At 33.4% G+C, this 22,049-nt stretch overlaps 3 protein-coding genes across 3 annotated transcripts; 2 read left to right on the forward strand and 1 right to left on the reverse strand.

Annotated features, from left to right (window-relative positions):
* Window positions 1-3,097: 3,097 nt before the first annotated feature.
* LOC130641192 (NADH dehydrogenase [ubiquinone] 1 alpha subcomplex subunit 12-like) lies at window positions 3,098-3,981 on the reverse strand. The gene has a single exon (XM_057447886.1). The coding sequence runs from the start codon at window positions 3,611-3,613 to the stop codon at window positions 3,200-3,202; it is 414 nt and encodes a 137-aa protein (XP_057303869.1). The 5' UTR covers window positions 3,614-3,981; the 3' UTR covers window positions 3,098-3,199.
* Window positions 3,982-9,858: 5,877 nt separating this feature from the next.
* On the forward strand, window positions 9,859-16,378 carry LOC130641194 (uncharacterized). The gene is made up of 5 exons (XM_057447887.1): window positions 9,859-10,756; window positions 11,278-11,946; window positions 12,745-12,900; window positions 14,304-14,968; window positions 15,544-16,378. Exons 1-5 carry the CDS (start codon window positions 10,198-10,200, stop codon window positions 15,838-15,840), a joined length of 2,346 nt encoding a protein of 781 aa, XP_057303870.1. The 5' UTR covers window positions 9,859-10,197; the 3' UTR covers window positions 15,841-16,378.
* Window positions 16,379-20,900: 4,522 nt separating this feature from the next.
* Window positions 20,901-21,788, forward strand: LOC130641196 (myosin-2 essential light chain-like). The gene has a single exon (XM_057447892.1). The coding sequence runs from the start codon at window positions 21,186-21,188 to the stop codon at window positions 21,642-21,644; it is 459 nt and encodes a 152-aa protein (XP_057303875.1). The 5' UTR covers window positions 20,901-21,185; the 3' UTR covers window positions 21,645-21,788.
* The last annotated feature ends 261 nt before the right edge of the window (window positions 21,789-22,049 follow it).

A 22,049-nucleotide genomic window follows, 5' to 3' on the forward strand; every position in this document is an offset into this window, starting at 1 on the left:
AATTTATACACAAGTCCAGATTTAAAAGATTCAGGAACTCGGTCCTTGCAAGAAAAATAATCTTTAATTTTACACGACTTAAAAACGAGGCACACATTGATTTCTTTACACATCTTATTGACAAGTTGATTGACTTTTTCTTTGGCAGTATTAGAGTACTTGCCAATAAAAGGCAATTTAAAATACCTTTTTTCTAATACATTAGTTGTCTCTGTACTGACAGCTGTAGAAAAATTCTTATCAAGGTAATTTGAAATATGGCGGTTTACTAGTTTTGTAGGAAAAAAGTTTTTTCTCAAAATTTCAGTCAGAGCCTTAATATTAATGTCAAAGTGTTTCCAACTGTTGTTAATTTTGAAAGTCCTGTCAATTTTATTTAACTAACTTTTGTTAGTTTATCTAATATTATTTTGTCAACATGGATTAGCTTGTGTATAATTCATATAAAATTGTACTTTTGGGAAATATTTAAATAACTTTCGAAAAAATTTTTGTATAAAGAGTGTATGTATCAACTTTTGTATAATATTCTGAAGATGACTTTGGTAAAGTCGAAACATGTTAAAAATAAAACGTGTCGTAATTTTTATGAAAATATATATATAGATATTTAAAGCATAAAATAAAGGTAATGTGTAATATATTCATAACTTTATAAAAATTTTAAGCATTTGACGCAAGCTAATTCTACTAAAAGAAACAAAAATAAATTTCGAAATTGCACACGACACAACAATTCTGCAATATCCTCATAGCCATTCATTAATTTTCAAGCAATTAAGACAGGTCTACTCATTCAGGAAGTAAAAATTTAGTTAAGGTCAATTGCAATTAATTAAAGAAATTTAAGTAAAACCACTATACAAGAGAGTTTAAACTTTCCTGTTTTAATGTGAATACAATACTTTTAAAGAGAGTTAGTTGCAAAAAAAAAACAATAATTGTGCTTGTACTGACAAGTAAAACCAAATAACATGTAAAAACATAAGTTAATAATGTCATAAGATCTTTGGATATGAAAAGCTTAGTTAAGAATAAAAAAGTGTTCTCTTTTGTAAAAAATGTTGTTGTTTTTTCATAAAGGCATTCTGTTTCATTTCAGGTTTTCTATGAAAACAAAATATGAAACTGTAGTATTGCTCACACATAAAAAAAGATAAAAATATTTCATTCTAGAAGTAGTTATAAATTAACATACATGTAATGAATAAGCTGACTTAAAAATATAAAAACTGTAAAATAAATCAATTTTAAATTTTTTTTTACTAAAAGTTTGTTTTCATGCCATTGTGTACTGTTAAAAACAACACACACAGCAACGTCCATCACAGCATATCTAACTGGTGCAACTTGTTTCATCCGTACCACATCTTTATACTTGCATTTCTTCTTCTGAAACTTTCTGATACATTGATCTGATACAACAAGAGTGTGAATTACTTAACATTGTTTCAATGACCCATTCATAAAGGCTAAATGCATTATTATACAATCTATGTCATTGAGCTTATTATACATAATAAATTATTTTAAGAAGAATCTATCTGCAAAGATACAAGTAAAAATATTTCACAAAGAAGGAACAGATAGCCCACAAACAAAGATTTCAATTATGATATTATTTTTATGGTAAATAAAAAGAGGAAGAAATAAACTCTAACGTACATTTGACCCACTTAGGAAGAAAAATAAATTCTAGACAAGAGATTATTAAGCAAAAACACACAAATACACTAACACTAATTGTTATTTGTATATAACTGTAAAACCTCCTCCTTTGTGTTCTTTTAAGAAACAATTTTTTTATAACCAAACCTTAAATGGAAGAAAAATTGGCTCCAGACATGGTAAATTTAACAAGTTCAGACAGTTACGAGTTTTAATTATTTATTTAAACAAAATTGTTTCTATGAATCTTGAATTGACCTGCATCACAGGCTTATACATTTAAAATTTATTGTTTATTGTGTGTTTCACACTATGATTTTTTATATATTCCACATGTTTTAATTAGTTTATTCTAAACAAAGATGATAGGTTGTAACTCTCAATGTGTTGACTATATCTTGCAGTAAAGTGAACTCCACCTTTTATTATATTTTCACTATCATGTTTTATCTTCCTAAATCCCTTTTTATATTATATTTACTTCGATTATGTAAGTAAATTTTAAACGTTTGAAGAAAGAATTAAAACACAATTAAATCTTGGCTATACAAGTCAAAATGGTTCAAACTCAGTCCTACCTAGAAATGAAAAAAAATTTTTTTAGCAGAATTACAGATCAAAACAATTGCAATAACATAAAATTCTTAAATTATATTTAATAAAAACTACACTCCATTTGCAAAAAAAGTTATAAAGACGTTCTCATATTCCCATTAAATAGGCGTTCCTTTGAAGGGTAAAAATGGCCCTACTATCAAAGACCGAAGCTATCAATGGCCTAAGCTATCAATGGTCTAAGTTATGTGGAAAACATCCAACTTTAGAAAGGCCCAACAGGGCTAGGATTTTGCTAACCAAATAGTTATCCTTAACATGCTTAGATATATCACAATGGCAATTTTTGCAAGCCCTTATTTATGTGGTGGAACTTTGCTGGGAAAATGGTCTCTTGATTTTTGTTGGGAAAATGGTCCTTTGATTCAGTAAAATTTTAGAGAAAATCAGATTTACATTTCAGATTGCCTATTATTAAATATGAGATCATTGCATATACCATAACTTCTGTGATACATTGTAGAAATCTGCAGAAAATGCAATTACCTTTGCCTGTCACAGACATATGCACTCGGAAATAAATTATTATATTAGATAGAGTGTAAATTTTAGAAGAGATAAGGTAAAAACCCTAATAAAAATAAACTATATAATGCAAAACAAAGATAAAAATATGTATTTTTTGTGTTCATTGATAGTATAATAGTGATAACATCAAAATTGCTTCTGTTCAGATTAAGAAAGAATGAAAATGCTTGGATGCAACTAAAATTAAGTTCAACAAAGTGAATCTCAAAAAATTTAAGCACCCCTTAATGCAAGCTAATGCTTTAGCTGCATATGTGTGTCTATAACATCATAAAAAAAGACAAAATGTTTTTGTTTTGTTTTCTTTCACCAACACACTCAGAACAAAAAAGAATACATCACACAGATTTTAATATACAAATAATCTAAGATACACATGTAATAATTGTTATTTTAATGAAGGTTTCCATGCTTCAATTTTTGGTTTTGTTGTTGAATAAGGTACATAAGCATCTTTAGAGCCAGATAAATTCCTCTCATGGTCTAGAAAAAACTTCCTTGGAGTTGGTGGGTGTGTTGAGGGTGGCTGATCTGTAGAGTGTTGCATCCAACGATGCCATTCAGGAGGAATCTGGGAACCATCATATTCCATTCTTCCCTCATATGGAAAAACAACAAATCTGTTTCTTCCAACAATATAGCTATCATTTTCATAGTATTTATTTCCATATTTGTCCTCTCCAACTAGAGTGCCTACCCTTACATTACATTCTCGTAGCAAACGACGAAATGCATTTGAGTATCCACCAACATGCTTCAACACATTTTGCTGCTCTCTTATCCACTGTACAAGTTTAGACATTGTATCTTTAATAACAAGAGAAGGAAGTTATATAAGAGATGCAATGTGTTATTAAATGTACACACAGTACCTACAACCCATTTCAAGATTTTAGGTAGGCGTGTAATGAATCGCACATCTCGTGTGTGGTGTGCATGCAATGTTAAACAAATAAAATTTCAAGATGCAAAAGTAAGAACAAAACAGGGCTATTGTTTGGACGTGAGGAGCACATACGCAAAGTAAGTTCCATTAAGTTCACGACTAGGAATTTAAATCCATGTACCAAAAATAACTAGTGAAGTCATTGATTAAACTTTGTAAATACTTGTGAAATAAACAATATTTTATTGTAAATTAAAGCATGGAAAGTTCAACAGCAGCTCATAAGGATATTATTACAATGCTAAGAACGCTAAACGATGGATCCTTACTTACTTACTTAAAATAATATTCCGTTATTGTCAAAAAAAATTTTTTATTTCTTAATTCCATCTGTGTGAAACGCAGTATGGTTTTATCTGAGCTCTCGATCTCATCGTACGATTTTGATTTCTTTTCAGTCCCGTAAAGTTGGATTTCAATTTGGCCGGGGCATCCACGCGATCCGCCAACTAAATTTTGTTAGCTGCACAGGGTAATGTTGGCTGTTTCCTGTGTTTTTATTTAAACCGTTGTGATAAAGTTTTATGAAAAGTGGTATTACCTCTATCACTCAGGTGTGACACGGTTTACCTGTAATAAACGTTCAACCTGGTGTTAACAACGGGCTGTTTTGTGTATATTTTATTTAAGCTGTGATAAGTTTTTTTATGAAAAGGCCATTACGCCTATAGACATGTGTGGCACAGTTTAGCTGTAGTAAATGCTCAGTCCAGTGTCATGAATAATTTGATATTTACTAAAACTTATTATGCAAAATAAAATAATATTGACTCCTTTTTTTGCTATGACGGGGTAACAACAGGTTGTAAAATGTGCTAAAAGGGTATTAAGCATAAACCGTGTGCAACTCCGTTTATTGTACCAAGAGCTCAGTGCAGTGTTAACGACAGGCAGTTTCCTGTGTTTCTGTTTAACCAAAGTTGCGTTAAAGCTTTCCAAAAAGGTTATTACACCTATATGGATGTGCAACATTGTTTATTTAAACTAAGCGCTCAGCCTGAAGTAAAATTCATTATTGAATTTTAATGGGGAACATTCTTTGAAAAATAAAAAAGAATGGTGGACTGTTTGTGCTGTGACGGGGTATCAATGAGTTGTAAACTGTGTTTTTATTTCAGCTTAAGTTATATTTTAAAAAATACATTAACACTAAATGAATGTGTGACACTGGTTGAGGTTCTTATTAGGCGCTGCACTGGGTGTTAAATTTTGTTAAATTTGTTTATTAGGTGCAAATGGTAACTTTGAAAAATTGGACAATCAGATAAGCTGGCCTGTCCATGATATTTCTATGTAGATTTTTATAGTTGTTCCTTTTTGACTATTGTTATTAGGCCTACACAATACAAGGGAGAGAATAACATATCTCTGGCTATGTGCTTTAAAAAGTTTGACGTTCATCATTTTTGTTATATAATTGTACTAATATTTTTTTATTCTATAATGTTTTCATTGTTAATAAACAATAAACTATTTTTAGCCTATGTTTAAAAATTATTACTCCCACAATATAATGATATTGAAATCGTCAGTGGCCCCCAGCGCAAAGAAGTAATTGCTGCCTAAAAGTAAAGTGATTTTTCTGGGCATGCCACTAAAAATATTCGTTATTATTATTATTATTATTATTATTATTATTATTATTATTATTATTATTATTATTATTATTATTATTATTATTATTATTATTATTATTATTATTATTATTATTATTATTATTATTATTATTATTATTATTATTATTATTATTATTATTATTATTATTATTATTATTATTATTATTATTATTATTATTATTATGATTATTATTACCTGCAACTGATGTACTTGGACCCACACACTACCGTCTACTACGAAAGTTTATAGTCCATGAGAAGTCGCAGAGAAATATTTATGGATAGGCTATGTTGTTTTATTTTATTACATGGGGCATGCATGTGAGTTTGAGTGTCAACACTGCTCATTTCAAGAACAGAAGATCGCCAAAAAGCGGGAAAAATTCTATATTTGTTGCAATGCAAAAGATGAAAGAAAAGCTTGTTCAGACGAAGCCAAATGGAAGCTAACGGGGGAGGGGGAGACGAAATGTAGACATTATTTATGTGTGTTTTTGCTGAAGAACAAAGACAATGAACTAACTATACCTATATAAGAATACGATAGGGATCATTTAGGGTAGTGTGCTTGAGTCACTTCTAGTTGTGTGTTTAGTTCCTCACAACAACAAAAATGCAGTCCTAGTATGGGCAGAAATTTTAGAGATTTCTGTATAATTAGCTATTCCCCGATGCAGGTTAAAATGCCTTACAAGGAACCTGAGGTGTGATGTTGAACTTGCATTATAGAGCTTAAAAAGTGGACTAACAAGTCTTAAATTTTCTAAAAATCTTTATTCGTTCTTAAGGTATTCATATTTAAAGTATTTCAGTTTTAATTATAATTAATTACTAGTTGGTAGCCCGCAGAAAAATCCACGGGCTAACCCATCCTTTTTATACCGCATTAAATGTGTCTCGCTACTTGCTGTATATACTATTTTGAATGACAGACAGACGAATACAGGTATTATAATATAGATTTTAAAAAGCTATTTTTGTTCTCAAGATATTGACATTGCAATCTCACAATATAAGGGTCAGTCAGGTGACTCCAACACAATATATTTGCGACATCTGCCAAAATTCTCTTCTAATAATTATATGGAATTCCATGTTTCCCGTCATATATAATTGTTGCTGATAAATCCAAATATGCCACTCAAATTCCTCAAAAGTTCTTTCTCTCTTTAAAAATTTGATGATGTTAACCTTGATCCAAGAGAATAGCATAAACAGTTATAGGCTCAACCTACAAACGAAAGATCCTGTGGTCCAGGCATCAGATGCACCGAACCATGTTTCTTGATTAGAGGTAGTTTGTTGTATAGTTTGAATCAGCTATAAAGTATCTATGCAGATTTAACCTTAGCCTAATCAGTTGTTCTGCAGTCAGATTGGCTGAAACTAGCATTCACTTTGGTTGACATGTATTTGAAATAATTAACAAAAACATTTAGCTTGACAAACATTATGTCACACAGAATTCATTGTTTTGTTTGCCAATTATTGTTTTGTTAGGCCAATTATTTATTGTAATCAATGCTGGCTGTGCATTCCAAATACCAGAACATATATACTCATTCTCTGGGTCGGAATGTCTTTCCATTGAGAAAAAAACAGGGACATTTCATGATCGAACTCTCACAAAAGAAGCTTGGATTTAAACAAGAACTACAAGTACCTAAATTAAACTAAAGCTAAACAGGTATATAAAAACTCTCTGAAACCTCCACAATGTCAGGTTTAGAGTTAGATTGGATAAAAGAAAACATCCCCTTTTAAATGAAGAGGCAACCAGGGGTGAATTGTGCATTCCCTCAAATTATAATGGCTACCATGAAAAATACCAACCTGTAATTGGTTTAAAAGTATCATGTACTATTTGTCAACCCGGAAAATGACGAATAAGCTTGGTTTGAGCTGGTATATTATAGCACAAGCATCACTTAATTGTAGTAAACAAATATGACAGAACAAAAAATCCCTAGAACACAGGATTGTTTGTAAGTTGAGCCTAACTCAAAACTGCTTATGATCCCTTCCAGAAAAAATTGACGGGTATTTTCCTCAAAATTAGTAAGGTTAACAACATTAAATATAAATCACTACTACTGCGCACCAGATAGCCACAAAAACCTGCAAAGTTCCATAAACTTTTGTAAACATTGCTGGCAACAAGTAATCTAATAATTAGCTTATAGCTAGCTAGCTAGCTAGCTAGCTAGCTATACACAACATCTTCAGATGACAGGGAGTGAAGCTATTTGTTCCAAAATTCAAAATATAGACTGTGGCTAAACATTAGGAAACATAAAGCAGATAAAAAAATAAAACTTTGAGGAAGAGAGGAGGATAGGTTAAATTGTGCTACTTCTGTCGCCATTATTGTTTTAATTTTTTATAAATACAGGACCCAGGACCCCAAAAAACATTTCTAGTCTATTTATATGGCGTAAATAAAACGCATTGCTTATAGATACTAATAGGTTTATGCGATTCACCTAGATTGGATGTGTGCAATTTAAAAGTATTAATATCGTTAAAGGAGTCATAAACACTTATGGGTATTTGCGCTAAAGGACAACGTTACACCCACAATTCTTTTAGAACACATTACATTTGCACGTGTTAGTTAAATTTATTAGGAATTCCAGAGCAAAGAAAGATAGCAATAAAATCGCAGACCAATCTCGTTCCTCAGGATGTTTGCTTCTGGGATTCACATTAAAAGTTCTAAGTTAATCGCAAAAACAAAAATAATTAACAGAGAGTTAATCATGTATAACGTAAAAAAATTATTTGAAATTCCTTCACACTGTCTACAGTGTGCTTGGTGCAACCTCGATCCCAGGGCTCTTTGTCTGTTTTTATAACGGGTCTCACCGCCCCGTTATAAAAGAGACAAAGAGACCTGGTATCAAAGTTGTGCTGGGTATACAACTTTTAAAGAAGTGAAAAACACTACTATTTTTGTGTTTTCAACGCAAAAACTTCATCTCCATTTATCGCAAATAGCTCTCAGTAGAAGAATGGCAAACTATTCGAGCAACCGTCCTAAAATCTACAAAATGCGACTTTGGCATAAGAAATATTGAATATATACGGCAAAAATAGCATCGATAGGAGTATATATGTTTTGCAAAGGTGATTTAAAGAATTCATTATATCAAAGCAATGACAAAAGTGCTCAAATGTTCCGTTTTTTTCACGAAAAATTTACAGGCTTGTATTAAACACTTCTTTTCCATTTTCTGCCTTAAAACTGGATTATCATTTGCAAATTTTCTGTATCGAAACCTAATTTATAAGACCTATGAAACTTGGATTTTTCCAAAGAAAAAAGAACCTTATTAAGAACGTACTGCATTCTCTGGTAGATTATTAAAAAAAATAATGAGAGTCTAAAATTAATATGTAACATTCTTTCTTCTATTTTACTGTTATGTTAGTAACTTTAACATATGAATTTCTTTTAATCCTTAATCTGACATTTATATTTCCCTATCTTTGGAAAGAACACAAAGAACACAGGTTGAAAAAGCTTTATAAATGAGCACATCCATCATCAGTAAAAAACGTATAGAGTGATTTAATGTATGCAAAAATTTTAGTAATCTAGCCTCCCCTAAACTTTATTTGTCATATTTCCCTAAGATTAGTCACCTATAGGAAAGTAGGTAGTATGTTGTAGAAGCGTGTATAGTGGGGGAGAGAGTATAGTCAATTGTTGGCAGCAGTCTGGTATTATTTTTGTTCTTTTCCAACCTCGTCCCCAAGGTATTTTTTTCTTTTTGATTAATTTGATCGCTCCGTAATAACGGCTCAGGAGCGACAAGGCTCTAAGTATGGGGTTAGTTCTTTTCCTGGTTTTAAGAGTAGCGTTTAGCAGATGTTGAAACTTATAAACTCTATTCTGCAGTTTATAATTTAATGAGAAAAATATTATCTTAATAAGACAATATTATCTTCCCGGGCTTATCGTGCCTATCTCACAATCCGGTAATTTTAAAAGGGTTTGAAAGTTTTTAATGGATTTTTATTGAGACAAAAACTAGGAATTTTCAAAATTTGACAAATGAACGTTTACATTTAGGGTCTGAAATACCCCCAATTCCCGTCACCGCAAGGCCGAAACACCGACATGCAATCTAAGTATAAGCTTTTTCTCTGATAAGAATATGCTTTATAAGAATATCAGGCTGGGATTTCAGTTTAAAAACAATAAGCCTATTGCTAAGAACAATACTGAAATAAGAATATTGATCAGTTTGGTTATAATATTGATATGCTTATAAAAGTGTGTATCAATTAACTCAATGATTCAAGAACTAAATACTCGAGTTTCAGACCTTTTAAATTTATTGCGAAGTAAATAAACGTCTAATTCGTCATCTAAATAACAAAGTTTATATTCTGTGAATTAACAATTCATTCTTTTATAATTAATTCGTTAGTAGGGTATCTATAGCAACCATTTTCAACTTTAAAAATGGTAGCAGATAATAACAGATCTTTTTTATGAATGTAAACATTAATTTCTCTTGGAGCAATTAAAACGTAATGAAAGTAAAGTAGAAGTTGCCATGGGGGAAATAAATGTTAGTAAAATGGTAGCGCTGTGGCAAAACAACATGTTTGTTATCTGTTATGTGAAAGTAGGTAAGGTAGAGAAAAGTTGCCAAAAGTTTCAGTTCTAGAGATATTGTGGCTACCAACGATAAAGCCGCGTTCATTGTTTAAGTGTATAGTTAATAAAACCTTAAGCAAACACTTCTAAATTCAACCAGTGGTTGCGCAAAGTGTCTCTTCCACAAATTTATTAGCAAAGCACATATAGTAAAAATGGGATGTGGAGCAAGTCGGGTGAAATGTCCGAAGTGTGAAAAATTTGAATCAAAAGACGGAGAAAGTTTGTTAAATCACGTCGAAAAAGAACATACTATAATATGTAGCACTTGTGGACTCAAAGGATTCTCGTCAATGGATGCGCTGTCGAACCATTTCCAAAAATTACACATCGGTATTGACGATTCTTATGAAGACGGAGATATAAATACGGATGTCGTCGACGTAGTTAATGGTTCTTATAATGAAGCATCAATAATGTGCCCTAAATGCAACGATGTTAGTTTTAATGATGGTGAAACGTTTTTGGAACATTTGCAAACTAGCCATGAGCTTGCATTACATTCTGTTTGCGAAATTGCTAACAACAACAATAACAACAACAACAACAACAACAACATGTCGGCACCGAAACTTAATAAAAACTTAAAAGTCGGCGACAAAATTCTTGCTATGTGGTCTCGGTCGAAGTGGCAATATTTTCACGCTACAATAGTCAGATGCATTCCAAGTGAATTGAAATATGAGATTGACTGGGATGATGGAGATACCACAGGTGTGTGTAAATCTTTGTGTATTTTTTTCGTTAAGTAAAAACATAAGAAGAGGGGGTCGATTTAAATAATCACACGTACGTCCAAGGATAATGTCTATTAGGCGCTTGGACTCATCTTTTTTCTTAAAACTGTCTGTGCAAAATAAAAATCGGATTCCTGTTACTTTCTAATCGTAATGGTGCACAACCTCGCACCCAGAGATTCTTGCTTTTTTAATATCGAGGCCTTTTCAGGCCGGGATTTGTGGGGCTCTAAAAAGCCGGGGGCGGGGGCTTAAAAAAACCTTGTTTCCAAAAGCGATGGAGAAAAGTTAAAATAAAATTGGGTAACATTATCCAGAATGTCTAGAATGACGTCATCATAAGTTACTATGACAACAACCGTGGTTTTACACGAAAATATTTATATCATATTTTAATCCAGAAGCTAAGTAAGTATGATGAAAAGTCACCCCATTTCAACCCCTGATACAGTATGCTTCCGCAGTTGTTACATCATATTATTAAATTTTCTTTCGTAGGTCGCATTGTAGACTATTATAACGTAGCCGTTGATAAAGTCCCAGATGTAAAAAATGTGGGCATTGGAAGTATCATTCTGTTCCCACAAGGACAATACCAAGCGAGCGGCACTCAATTAACCGGCGGTAAGAGATGGCACCAGGGAAAGATAACCAACATATACAAACGAGACAACACAACGTACTATGATGGCGTACATACGAAAGGTACCGAAGATGGAAAATGGGTGACGCATAAAGGATTTTCAAAACATTTTACAAGATACCAACTAGAGGATTTCCGAGTGGGTCCAAATGTTTTTGATATAATAGAAGACACGAGTGATGCTACTAAAACTGAAGATATTGATATCTATTTTTCATTTTCTGGTAGCGACGGCGGATTTACGAAGGTTGATAGCAATATTTGCGATCCGGCTGATATTGTTGCTGATTTGAAAGTAAAAGGGTTGAATGTAGTGAATGGTTCTAAGGATAATAAAAATGAGGAGTTGAAAGTAAAACTGCAGAAAATGAAAAATTCTAAGGTTTTTGTAGCGTGCATTACAGACGAGTACGCTTTAAACGATGATTGTCGAATGGAGTTTCAATATGCTAAATCAACGTTGAAAAAACCGGTTGTGCCTTTAGTTTTCGGCGACGGAATGGAATGGATGATGACCGTAGTAGGTAGAGAGTCAGTTTTTTGTTAATAATACGTGCACTGTTTTTTTACTGCTTATGTGAATTGTTTATGGTCTTAAGAAAGAACTGAGCTTTTAGTAATGAAAAGCTTATTTGGGTTTTTTTTAAATGCCATACAAGTTTAGTGTCTCACTTCTCCAATTGCTTACAAAATAAACAAAGAAATCCATAATGGCTGCAGAAACCAAGTTGTCAATGAAACAACTTTTTTCATTGTTATTATAAAACTTCTTTATATAAAGTTTTTACATTCCTACAAACCTCCTCTCCGCGGTATTCAATCTGTTCAAAATAAAACCACTGCTGAGTAATTTATTGCTGCTTGCAGACGGAATCGTGGGTTTACCACAGATTAAGAACTAGTTTAACTTTAATGCTCCTTGCTGTTTTTAAACTGGTACCGAAGAATTGTGTTTAAATGATGATAAATTGGAACCATGTTTTTAATCCATTCTTTTTTGTAACCTATCAACATTTCAATTCTTACTACTAGTGTTTATCCTGTAAAAAAACAGCGGGTATTCACAACAACTGGGTTCGATGTTGAGGTATTCATTCACCCGCTGTATATATATGACTATGTATAGGACTACTTCGTGCAGTTTTAGCAAAGAGTGGCGTTTTAGCACAATCTCGTCCCCAGGGACTATTTTGCGCCAGAATGCATACTAGAAAGCAACAAAGCAGCTCTGGAGACGAGGTTGTGATTTATCAGTCATTTCAGACAGGGAACGTGTATTAGTATAACAGATTATACTTTTTATAACTATGATTATTCTTTAGGTATGTTGTTGGCAGGAGAACTGTACATACATTTTAAGGACAAGAGTGTTCAAAAGCTAAAATTTGAGGAAATGCTAAAGTCACTGTCACAGCATATATCGAAAAATATTGATTCGACTGTTGACGAAGACGAAAAGCATTCAAATCTGCCCCCGGGTATGTACTTCATAACATAATGATTAGCTGAAGTTTATATATGAAATCACATAGGGTTCTTTTTAATATCGAAACGGCGAATTGTTTAGTTAATTTTAAAAAATGACGTAATTCTCCATTAGTATTCCGCCAACAAATTTTAACTCGCTGGTAAAAGCCGGAAATGCAAACATTGCGCAATAATATAACTGCGCATGTGCATTTGCTGAATTTTGTTGCGTCTTGCTTTTATGGAAATTCGCTTCTAGAGTGAAATGAATTGATTATATAAATTTATCTGCTATTATCTTCCCCAGGGGTTCTTGCCTCTTTTAGTATTCAGACCGGCGGCAAGGTAAGCGCTGGCGGCTTTAACATCAGGCAACAAAGCCTGTAGACGAGGATGCTATTATTTGCTTGATATATACAAGATAAAGGTATATGCGCGGAAGTGGCTTAATTTGTGTATATAAGTGTACCTTGCTGGACATATTTTGTGATTTAGTGAAAAATGTTTTACGCTTTGAGGGATTTATTTTTTGCGAGCACGCCAGAAATATATTTGCAGATTCGTATTTTTGCAAATTCGAGGCCTTCAATATTTCTGATATGTCTAATTTTTCAACCTCGACTTCCGGGATCTTTGTCTCGTTTTTATAACGGGAAGGCGAGACGGAATAGACCTTAAAGCCTGATTATATAAGGCGAGTTGGCTCGGTGTTGAATCGCCGCGTGCTAAGCATGATAAAATTAAACAGCTCCGCATAATGGCAGATTGCTACTAAAAAAGATTTGAAATTATATGAGGTGAGTCAACCTGCCTAGGCGGACTGGCTCGTTTTTTTAACCCGGAACGGGTTGATTAGGCGCGTTGACTTGGTTCATATAATATCACTTTGCCGAGCCAGGGCCGGGTTAAAAAGAAGAGCATGCGCATTGTGATTTAAAACAGAAAAAGCACGATAATGGCGAGCGAAGCAGCAGACAAGAAGCTTAAGTGGACTTCAGAACTTGTGGAGCAGCTTACGCGGATTTTCTTGTTTGTGCTGTAAACGTTTTAAAAGTTCGTCTTGTTAAAAAATATGTCAATGACAAATACAGAACACCTTGGATTTGGAATAACAAACTATTGGCGGCCCAAATACTTAATGGTAACTTCCCTTGTTTGTTTACATCTTGCATCCGCCATCTTCAAAAAAATACGCACATTTTTTTTTTAACCCGGCAGCAGTGTAGGCTTGACCCGGGTTTTTCAAACGGGCTGGCCCGCCAACCGGGTCAACACCTAGCCAACTCGCCTCATATAATCAGGCTTTTAAATAAAAAAAATTTTCTTGACGTCCCTTATATTAAAAAGAGAAAAAAAAGAAACCCTAGGATCGAGGTTGCTAATTTTTATTAATTTGTTTTATATTTTTGCATAGGTGACGTTTTTATATCATACTGCTGGTCAAATTCGTACCTAGCCCAGCAAAACAAACAAATAAATACATTCTCAGGTACAGAATTTTCAGATCCGAGGTTGATATCATCTCATCTAAATGAAGAAGGTATAGTCACGTGGCTTGATATTGAACGCTTAAAATCAGCGGACAAAAATGCAGGTCTATTTGAACAACTGACAAAAGCCTTAAGAGAGGCTAAAGTTTTCGTGCCGTTTATTAGTGACGAATACGCGAAAAGCGCGAATTGTAGGATGGAATTGCAATTTTCTTTGAAATATCTTGGCAAAAGAGTTATTCCAGTTGTTGTTGGGAAAGGAAGTATGTGGAAAGAAACAGCAGTTGGAATGCTTCTGGAATCGAACGATGTGAAAATCATAAACTTGCAAAATGAGGATAATGAAACAAGCTTCAGGATAAAATTAAAAGAAATAATCAAAGCAATAAAGAAGAATTTAAATGTCAAAACAAGTCCAAGAAAACAAAAGCTTTCTCGCGCTCCGACAATGGGTGATCATGTTATATGCCATCACGTTAATTATTGCTATTACACTGCTACTGTGATCGGTTATAATATCTCCACGATGGAGTACACTGTCAACTGGGATGATGGAGATCCTTCAGGAAGAGTACAAATGTATAATCAAGTAAGCTAAGATATTATCTCCCAACTTCGACCACAGGCCTTTTTTCTCCTTTCGTCCCGTTATAAAAAAAATAAAAAAACCGTGTGGTCAAGGTTGCTTATTTCTTTTGTCAAACTCCTTCTCAGATCCCAAAGATATTTATCTTTGCGAATCTGATGTCAAAGCTGATCTTATTTTTTTGCAAAGTTGCAGTTTTCTGGAGAAGCATTTGCAAGGAATAAAGCTTCTGTTCATACTTCGCAGTATTTATTTTTGCATGTTGGGTCACAAAGAGAAACCTTTGTGTATATACTGCCCAAAATCGCAAAGATAAACCTAGGATAACATCAGCAAAATTAACCCCTGTTGATACATCAATTTTGGATTTTTTAACAACCTTATTCCTAAAGCCCTTTATTGCTTATTTGGAGCCTAAGAGCATAATGGTAAAAGTTTAATCGAGATCATTTCCATCGCCTGCTCTTTTTTCTTTATTAGGACAGCGCCGATGTCAAAATACATTCAAGATGCCCTGGGGACAAGGTTGTGCAACATATTTTTAATATAATTTTTATAATACCTTTTTTCAATTTTAGGTGGCACTAGATGTTGTACCAGATCCAGATGACGTGGGAGTTGACTCAATTATATTCTTTCCGCAAGGTTCTTATGGTGCAACCGTTGGCAACAATGATGGGGGTATCCGTTACCATGAAGGGATTATCACCAAGGTGACCAAAACAGCAAATGATATATTATTTAACGGACATCACACACGTGGCGTAGAAGATGGTAAGTCCTGTAGGTATAGAGGATACGAATATGAATTTTTAAATATTAGCATTCAAGAAATCAGAATAGCGCCATCTGCATTAGACGCCGTTACAAGATAGTTGGAATTTTGTGAGAAATAACGACAATAAAGATCCTACAAAACAAGTCAACTACATGGTGGATGCCATAAAGAGAGAAAATGGATCGAAGCTGTCTTATTAGAATAGGAAAATATTTTTTCAAACATAGCTATAGGAAACTTGGGACAAATCCGTTCATGCAAAGAGAACCCTATAAAACAAAGAAAAATCCAATGCAGAATTTTAAAGCTCATATGGATTGCGGTATTCCAAACCATTCGCTCTGCTCAAAAGATTATGACATGTGCTATGAACTGTGTGTATTCTAAAATTGTAGTGGTAGATACTTATTACAAGTCATATTAGGTAACTTGTAGTTTGCATCTTATGAATATTAATATAACCAATTAACAGAATATACACAATCTATATACACAAGAAATCCATTTTGCTATCATATTTGTTTTCCATTGTAGTATGTGTTCAATGCTTAAGACTTTATTTTAATACACACACTGCGCAAGTTTATTTGTTTTTGTTTCATATCTTTTAAAAAAAGTTTTTTACCTTTAGTGAAGATCTAGTCTCTCATCTTCAAGAACAGCTTGGTCATTATGAAAATAAAATAGATTTTTTATATGAACAGGTGTGATCTATATAGTACTTCTTCATACATCGTTCCTTAAAAATTTAAAGCAGGGTAAAAATTTTTTCTAAGGTAACCCCAATCAAAATGGCGTCTCCTAGATGAACATTTATTGCTCTCTTAACTGTCAAAACCAAATCGTTGACAGTGTTTAGTTATCTGCACACATTTTTTATTAGTTATTTAGCTGGGGGATAGGGATTTGTGTCTGGGGGATAGGTCTTTCCTTTTGGTGTCGGACGGCCTATAGAGACGAAAATTATTAAAATAAATCACGACGCCCAGGCACTTCAAGATTTTCGCCATGAAGTTTTATCATTTCTATGACAATTGCATAAAACACAAGCAAATAAATTAAATAATAAATATATTTTCTAAAAGAGTTTAAAAATTTACTACACAATAGCACTCTGAGTACTCCTTCAATTAAGATAACAGAGTTTCTTGGCTCAGCCAGGATGTTTCTTACCTTAAGGGAGATTTTCTGAACATTTGTGGAGTCAGACCTCTTTACTCTTAAAATTCATTTCAGCAAGATCTCTGACAATCTATTTGCGATTTAGTAGTGACTACCTATAATCACAGCCTTATGTTAATAACTGTGTTTTTTATAAAAAAAAAAGACGTGCATTATTAGCATTTATAAAGCAGACAAATCCGTTAACATAAATTTTATTCAAAAAGTCGCCTAAATTCACTTAGATACTCGGATTCTCCCTTCCTTAGGGTTAGAACCAATCTCGTTCCCAGGACTTTTTGTCTCTCATCAGCGTTGCGCTTATTGATAGGTCTGACTTCGTCTGATATCCAAAAAGAGACAACGTGTCCTGGGATCGTGGTTGGGCTAAAAATTTATTGGGGGAGTGGGGATAACTTACAAATACCCAATCTTATAATATGAATATTTCACAAAATTGTAAGTTAAGAAAAATTCTTATAATCCAAGATTTGTGAGTTCTGTTGGCTACTCGCTACAACAAAAAACTTTAACCTGACAAGTCTAGGTTGAATTAGTTTCACTTTTGTTTCATTGGATTGGTTGAAAATGAAACGATGGCAATTACCATGGCCTATGTTTAGCCTAGGTAACACTAATTTTGCGGTGTTCGGGTTCCCATTGTCCTCCTTCTTTTCATTTATCGTCCATAGGCACATTTAGTTGCGCAACGGAAAGTTTTATACGGAACTAAACGAAAATGAAAATTTTCTGTGGAAAAAAATCTTGTACGAAAAAAAAAGCATAAAAATAAAAGTGAGTAAATAAGAATAAACAGACTTGGCTTCCTTGGGGATGTGCAAGCGTTGATTTTGACTTTAAGTCAAAGTGCGCGTATGTTTTATTTGCCTAGAAAATTCCCTAAGATGAAAGTCCTTAATCCGCCCCTGTTGACAACTATATACTCCAAAAGACGCAATAAAAATAACGATAGTAGCTAATAATTAAATGAAACAAAAAGCATCCAGTCCAGGATGCGTGAAAGGCGAATTTTATCTAGCTATTAATTGATGATTTTAAAACTTTGACGGCCAATACTTTTTCAAGCATTCCCGAATGCTGCTACTACCAATCTTATTCTATCCTCTAGCACCAACTGAAGAAAAATGAAATTAAATAGCTCTGGAGTACGAGGATAAATGAAATTTTCCCTGATATATGTAGTATCAAGGATATATCATCTTGATATAATCAGGGAGGTTTGTACAATAGATGGAAACATGTGGTGATTCGGGCTCCATCTCGATTTGGTTCTTCTTTGTCTTCAACTGCTATAACTGAACTGCAAGAATACAGGTTTTGATGGCAATTTGTGAGATTTGAACTATTTATTTTCTTCAATTAGGATGGTTAAGCGAATTTTAATTTTGGATGCGCCATTTAAATGACAAATCCGCGAAATTTATCTAAATTATTTATTTATTTATTTAAAAAAAAAAACGAAATTGAAAAAATACATTTTGAGGATAAAACTTTTTACACTTTCAAATAGGTAGAAAATACTAAAAAATAAGAACAAGTTCTGTCGGAGCATGCCTAATCAGAAGAAAACCTCTCTGGAAGCATTTTTTATGGTTGCGACTAGAAGTTTCAAGATATGCCTATATAAGCAAACCGGAAAATCAACATTAGCCAAGATACTTTAGTTAAATTTTTACGTCATGGCAAGTCCAACGTAGCCTTGTTAACTAAGCTTTCTTCCAGGATATCATATTCAGGTTTTAACCGAAAGCTTAGACGCAAACAAATGTCAGAGCAAATCCCTAAAATTTAAATCCACCTCATAGAACCCCGAATTACAATCAATCGATCAGCACAAAATTGGCGTGACCACGTCTTACCCTCTTAAACAATTCAAGAATTCAATATATTTATGCGGGTGAGCGAGGCCATTTCCGCTCTAAACAAATGATTTCCTGATAGTGAGCAAAGAATAATAGCATTAACCAATCAGGAAGTGCGGTCAGTTTTCTGGCCGCAAAAAAATCGTTTGAGAAACTCAGCATAATTTTTCTAACCTTTAACTATTCTGATTTTCTGTTGGTAAGAAAAAATTATGTTTTTGGCTAAGTCGAACGTGTCTTCGGTGGCTAATCTAATATTAGTAACAGGTGTTTGCAACTGTTTAGCGTGAATTCGACATTATATAAGTTAAATTACATGATGGTTAATACGATGGACCCTCTGGCTCACGTTTCTTCTTAAAAAAAACACTTCTCTTTTTTTCTCTGCAATCTTCTCTTCTGTTCGAAACACTTCTCTTCCAAAGTGAAAAAAAAACACATCTCTTTCAAATATATTGATTAGGCTAGATTTATGATAACTCACGTTCTTAAATAAATAACCACCCTCGTCCCCAGGAATTTTTGCCTTTTTAAAATATAAAGAGATGACGGCGAAAATTCCTGGGGTAAATGACATCCGGTCCCCAGACAAGAAAAAGATCAAGTGTTCTTACTAATTAGTGAATCTCCAAAAATTTTATGTGTAGTGGACTATTCACCTTAGATAAAAATGTGGTATTGCATTGGAGACATTTTTTTTCAATACACACTTTTTTTCTAGGAATAAATTGCTGGTCATTATTCTATTTTTTTATTGCTCTATACAAAATAACTTTTGTTTTTAACCTAAAATTAACATTCATTATAAAGAAAAAGCATGTGATTTGCTTGGTGGACATTACCATGATTTTGAGGACTATGGACAGCCATTTAATTTATTTTGTCATTTATTGTGTGTCTATTAATATAAATTCGGCCACTGATCTGATTTGATTCGTGATATTATTTTATTTATGTTCATTTTAAAAGACCTGCTACAATAAGCTGTTGGGAAATAGAGCACGTGTTAACAAAGTATAGTTCTTGCGAAAAGTGACAAAAGTAAATGTCAGGAAGTTTCGCGGATTGAAAAAACCGCTAAATTTTTGCATTTCGCGGGAAAAAACTTTCGCGGGTGGCCTATTTTCAGATATTTCCCGGGAAAAAAGTTTCGCGGAGAGAGAGAAAAATCAAGACAACTCTTTGATTTATATATCCATTTTTTTTCTTCATTTTTTAATCAATTTTTACAAGTTCTTTTTTTTTCTTCTTGTCGTTTGTTTCTTGAGACATTTCGTTATTTCTAGCGACAGGATTAAAAAATTACAAATTTATTTTTATAGAAAAATTTCGCAGGAAAAAGCTTTTGCGGTTGAACCATTTTGAAATATTTCGCGGGAAAAAACTTTTGCAAAAAGGCCGCAAAACCGCGAAACTTTCCTCTCGCAAAAATTGCGGACCAGATTTTAAATTTGGTTGCGAAGAGAAAGTTTGGAGCCACATGCAGAGAAGTGTTAAGTGCAAAAGAGAAGTGTCAAAAAGCAGAAAAGGAGTGTGAGAATACGGAAGAGGACTGGGCATCGTAGCTTATGAGTTAGTTTTCAAGAGAGGGTAACTATACGGAAACTTGAGTGATTTTTGTAACTTATCTACTGAAGTCACCCTCATATTTTAGATTAGTTAAAATTAGTAGTTAATCTATTCGTTCAACTTAATTAGAATAGCTGACGTTATAATAACAAATCTGAAAGTAAATAATGAAGTATACCGAAATCACACATGGAGCAGTTAATTTATGACGCAGAGACTTTAAACAACTATTTAGTTTTACCTAATCAAAACTAATCTCAGTGGGACTTCGGCTGTTATTAAAAAATCATATACAAGCATTTTTTCACCTGTAGTCTTATTAACGTCCGCAGACCAAAATCATAACAGGGTCTGGGAACTAAGTTGGAAGGCATCACGATTCACCGTTTTGAGTTATTTAATTATAACGGGAATTGAAAAACAACATAAAAGGACAAAATAAGGTATAGAAATCAGATATAATCTATTTTTTACAATGCAAAGATAACAGCACGATGCTAAATACTTTATGAAAACGATTTTTACTTCAATATATCCCTTTGACAACGAGTTTATTGAAGCCATACCATTGCATTTATGAATTCTCATGGGAGCCTATTATGATGAAAACATCAGCCATCGAATACGTGAAAGAAATGTTTTATTTATAAGTTTTCTGTATTGAAATGTGCAGGCTATGAGTAGCGTTCAAAACATCTGGCGGTTCAAAAACAAGCAGAGGAGAGCAAGATAAAAGTTTATAAATAAAGTTTCTCGTTTTTAATTTAATTTATTTCAAGAGACATTTAAACACGTATTATATTTAGGACGCAAATAAATTGACAGAGAAATGGATTCGATGACTCAACGCGATCGCGATTTATTGGAGGAATCGTTTAGCCTTTACGACACTGTTGGCGATTCTAAAATCGACATAGGAATTTTGGGTGAAGCACTTCGAGGACTCGGTTTAAACCCTACAGAGGGAGATGTACAAAAAATCGTAAAAGAATTAGATTCTACTGGTTCACGACGTGTCAGTTTCGAAGAGTTTTTACCAATGTACCTGTCGTTATCAGCGAAAGCTAGCGACCGACACAAGAAAAATGTAACCGATTTTATTGAGTGCTTTCGTGTTTTTGACAAGGAACAGAATGGCACGGTATCAGCGGGAGAGTTACAACATGTCATGACCACTTTAGGCGAGCCGCTTACTCCAGCCCAAGTTGATTTGCTCACAAGTGGAATTGAAGATAAAAATGGCATGGTTAACATTGAAGAATTTGTTGCCATCGTGATGCAGGGTTGAATCTTCATCGTGGATGATTCGTAAATAGTGTAGATATTGTCAATTTCGTACGGTTTTAGTTTTTTTTTGTGTGTATTTTTTAATTTATAGCTAGCTACAATAGCTATTGTACGTGTTTTAGCTGCATACGCTGTTCAACTTGTCCTTTTATTGTTCTAAAATGTTCTATCCAAATTTCACTTCCTGTGTGTGTTGTTAGATAATACTGAAGGCTTAAAGTCATACATCACAACAACCTGATAAAGTTTTCAAACTTCCTGTTCGCGCTCACAACGCTTTTAAGGAACAATATTGTAAATATTCGAGGATAAGCCTAACCAGCCGTTAGCCCTATCTGCGGTTAAACTCACTCTGCACTGGTAGGCAAGGGGCGGAGGGATCAAACTTCAAAATTCTCACAATCTT

Source organism: Hydractinia symbiolongicarpus, chromosome 4 (assembly GCF_029227915.1).
Source record: "Hydractinia symbiolongicarpus strain clone_291-10 chromosome 4, HSymV2.1, whole genome shotgun sequence".
Classification (NCBI taxonomy): Eukaryota; Metazoa; Cnidaria; class Hydrozoa; order Anthoathecata; family Hydractiniidae; genus Hydractinia; species Hydractinia symbiolongicarpus.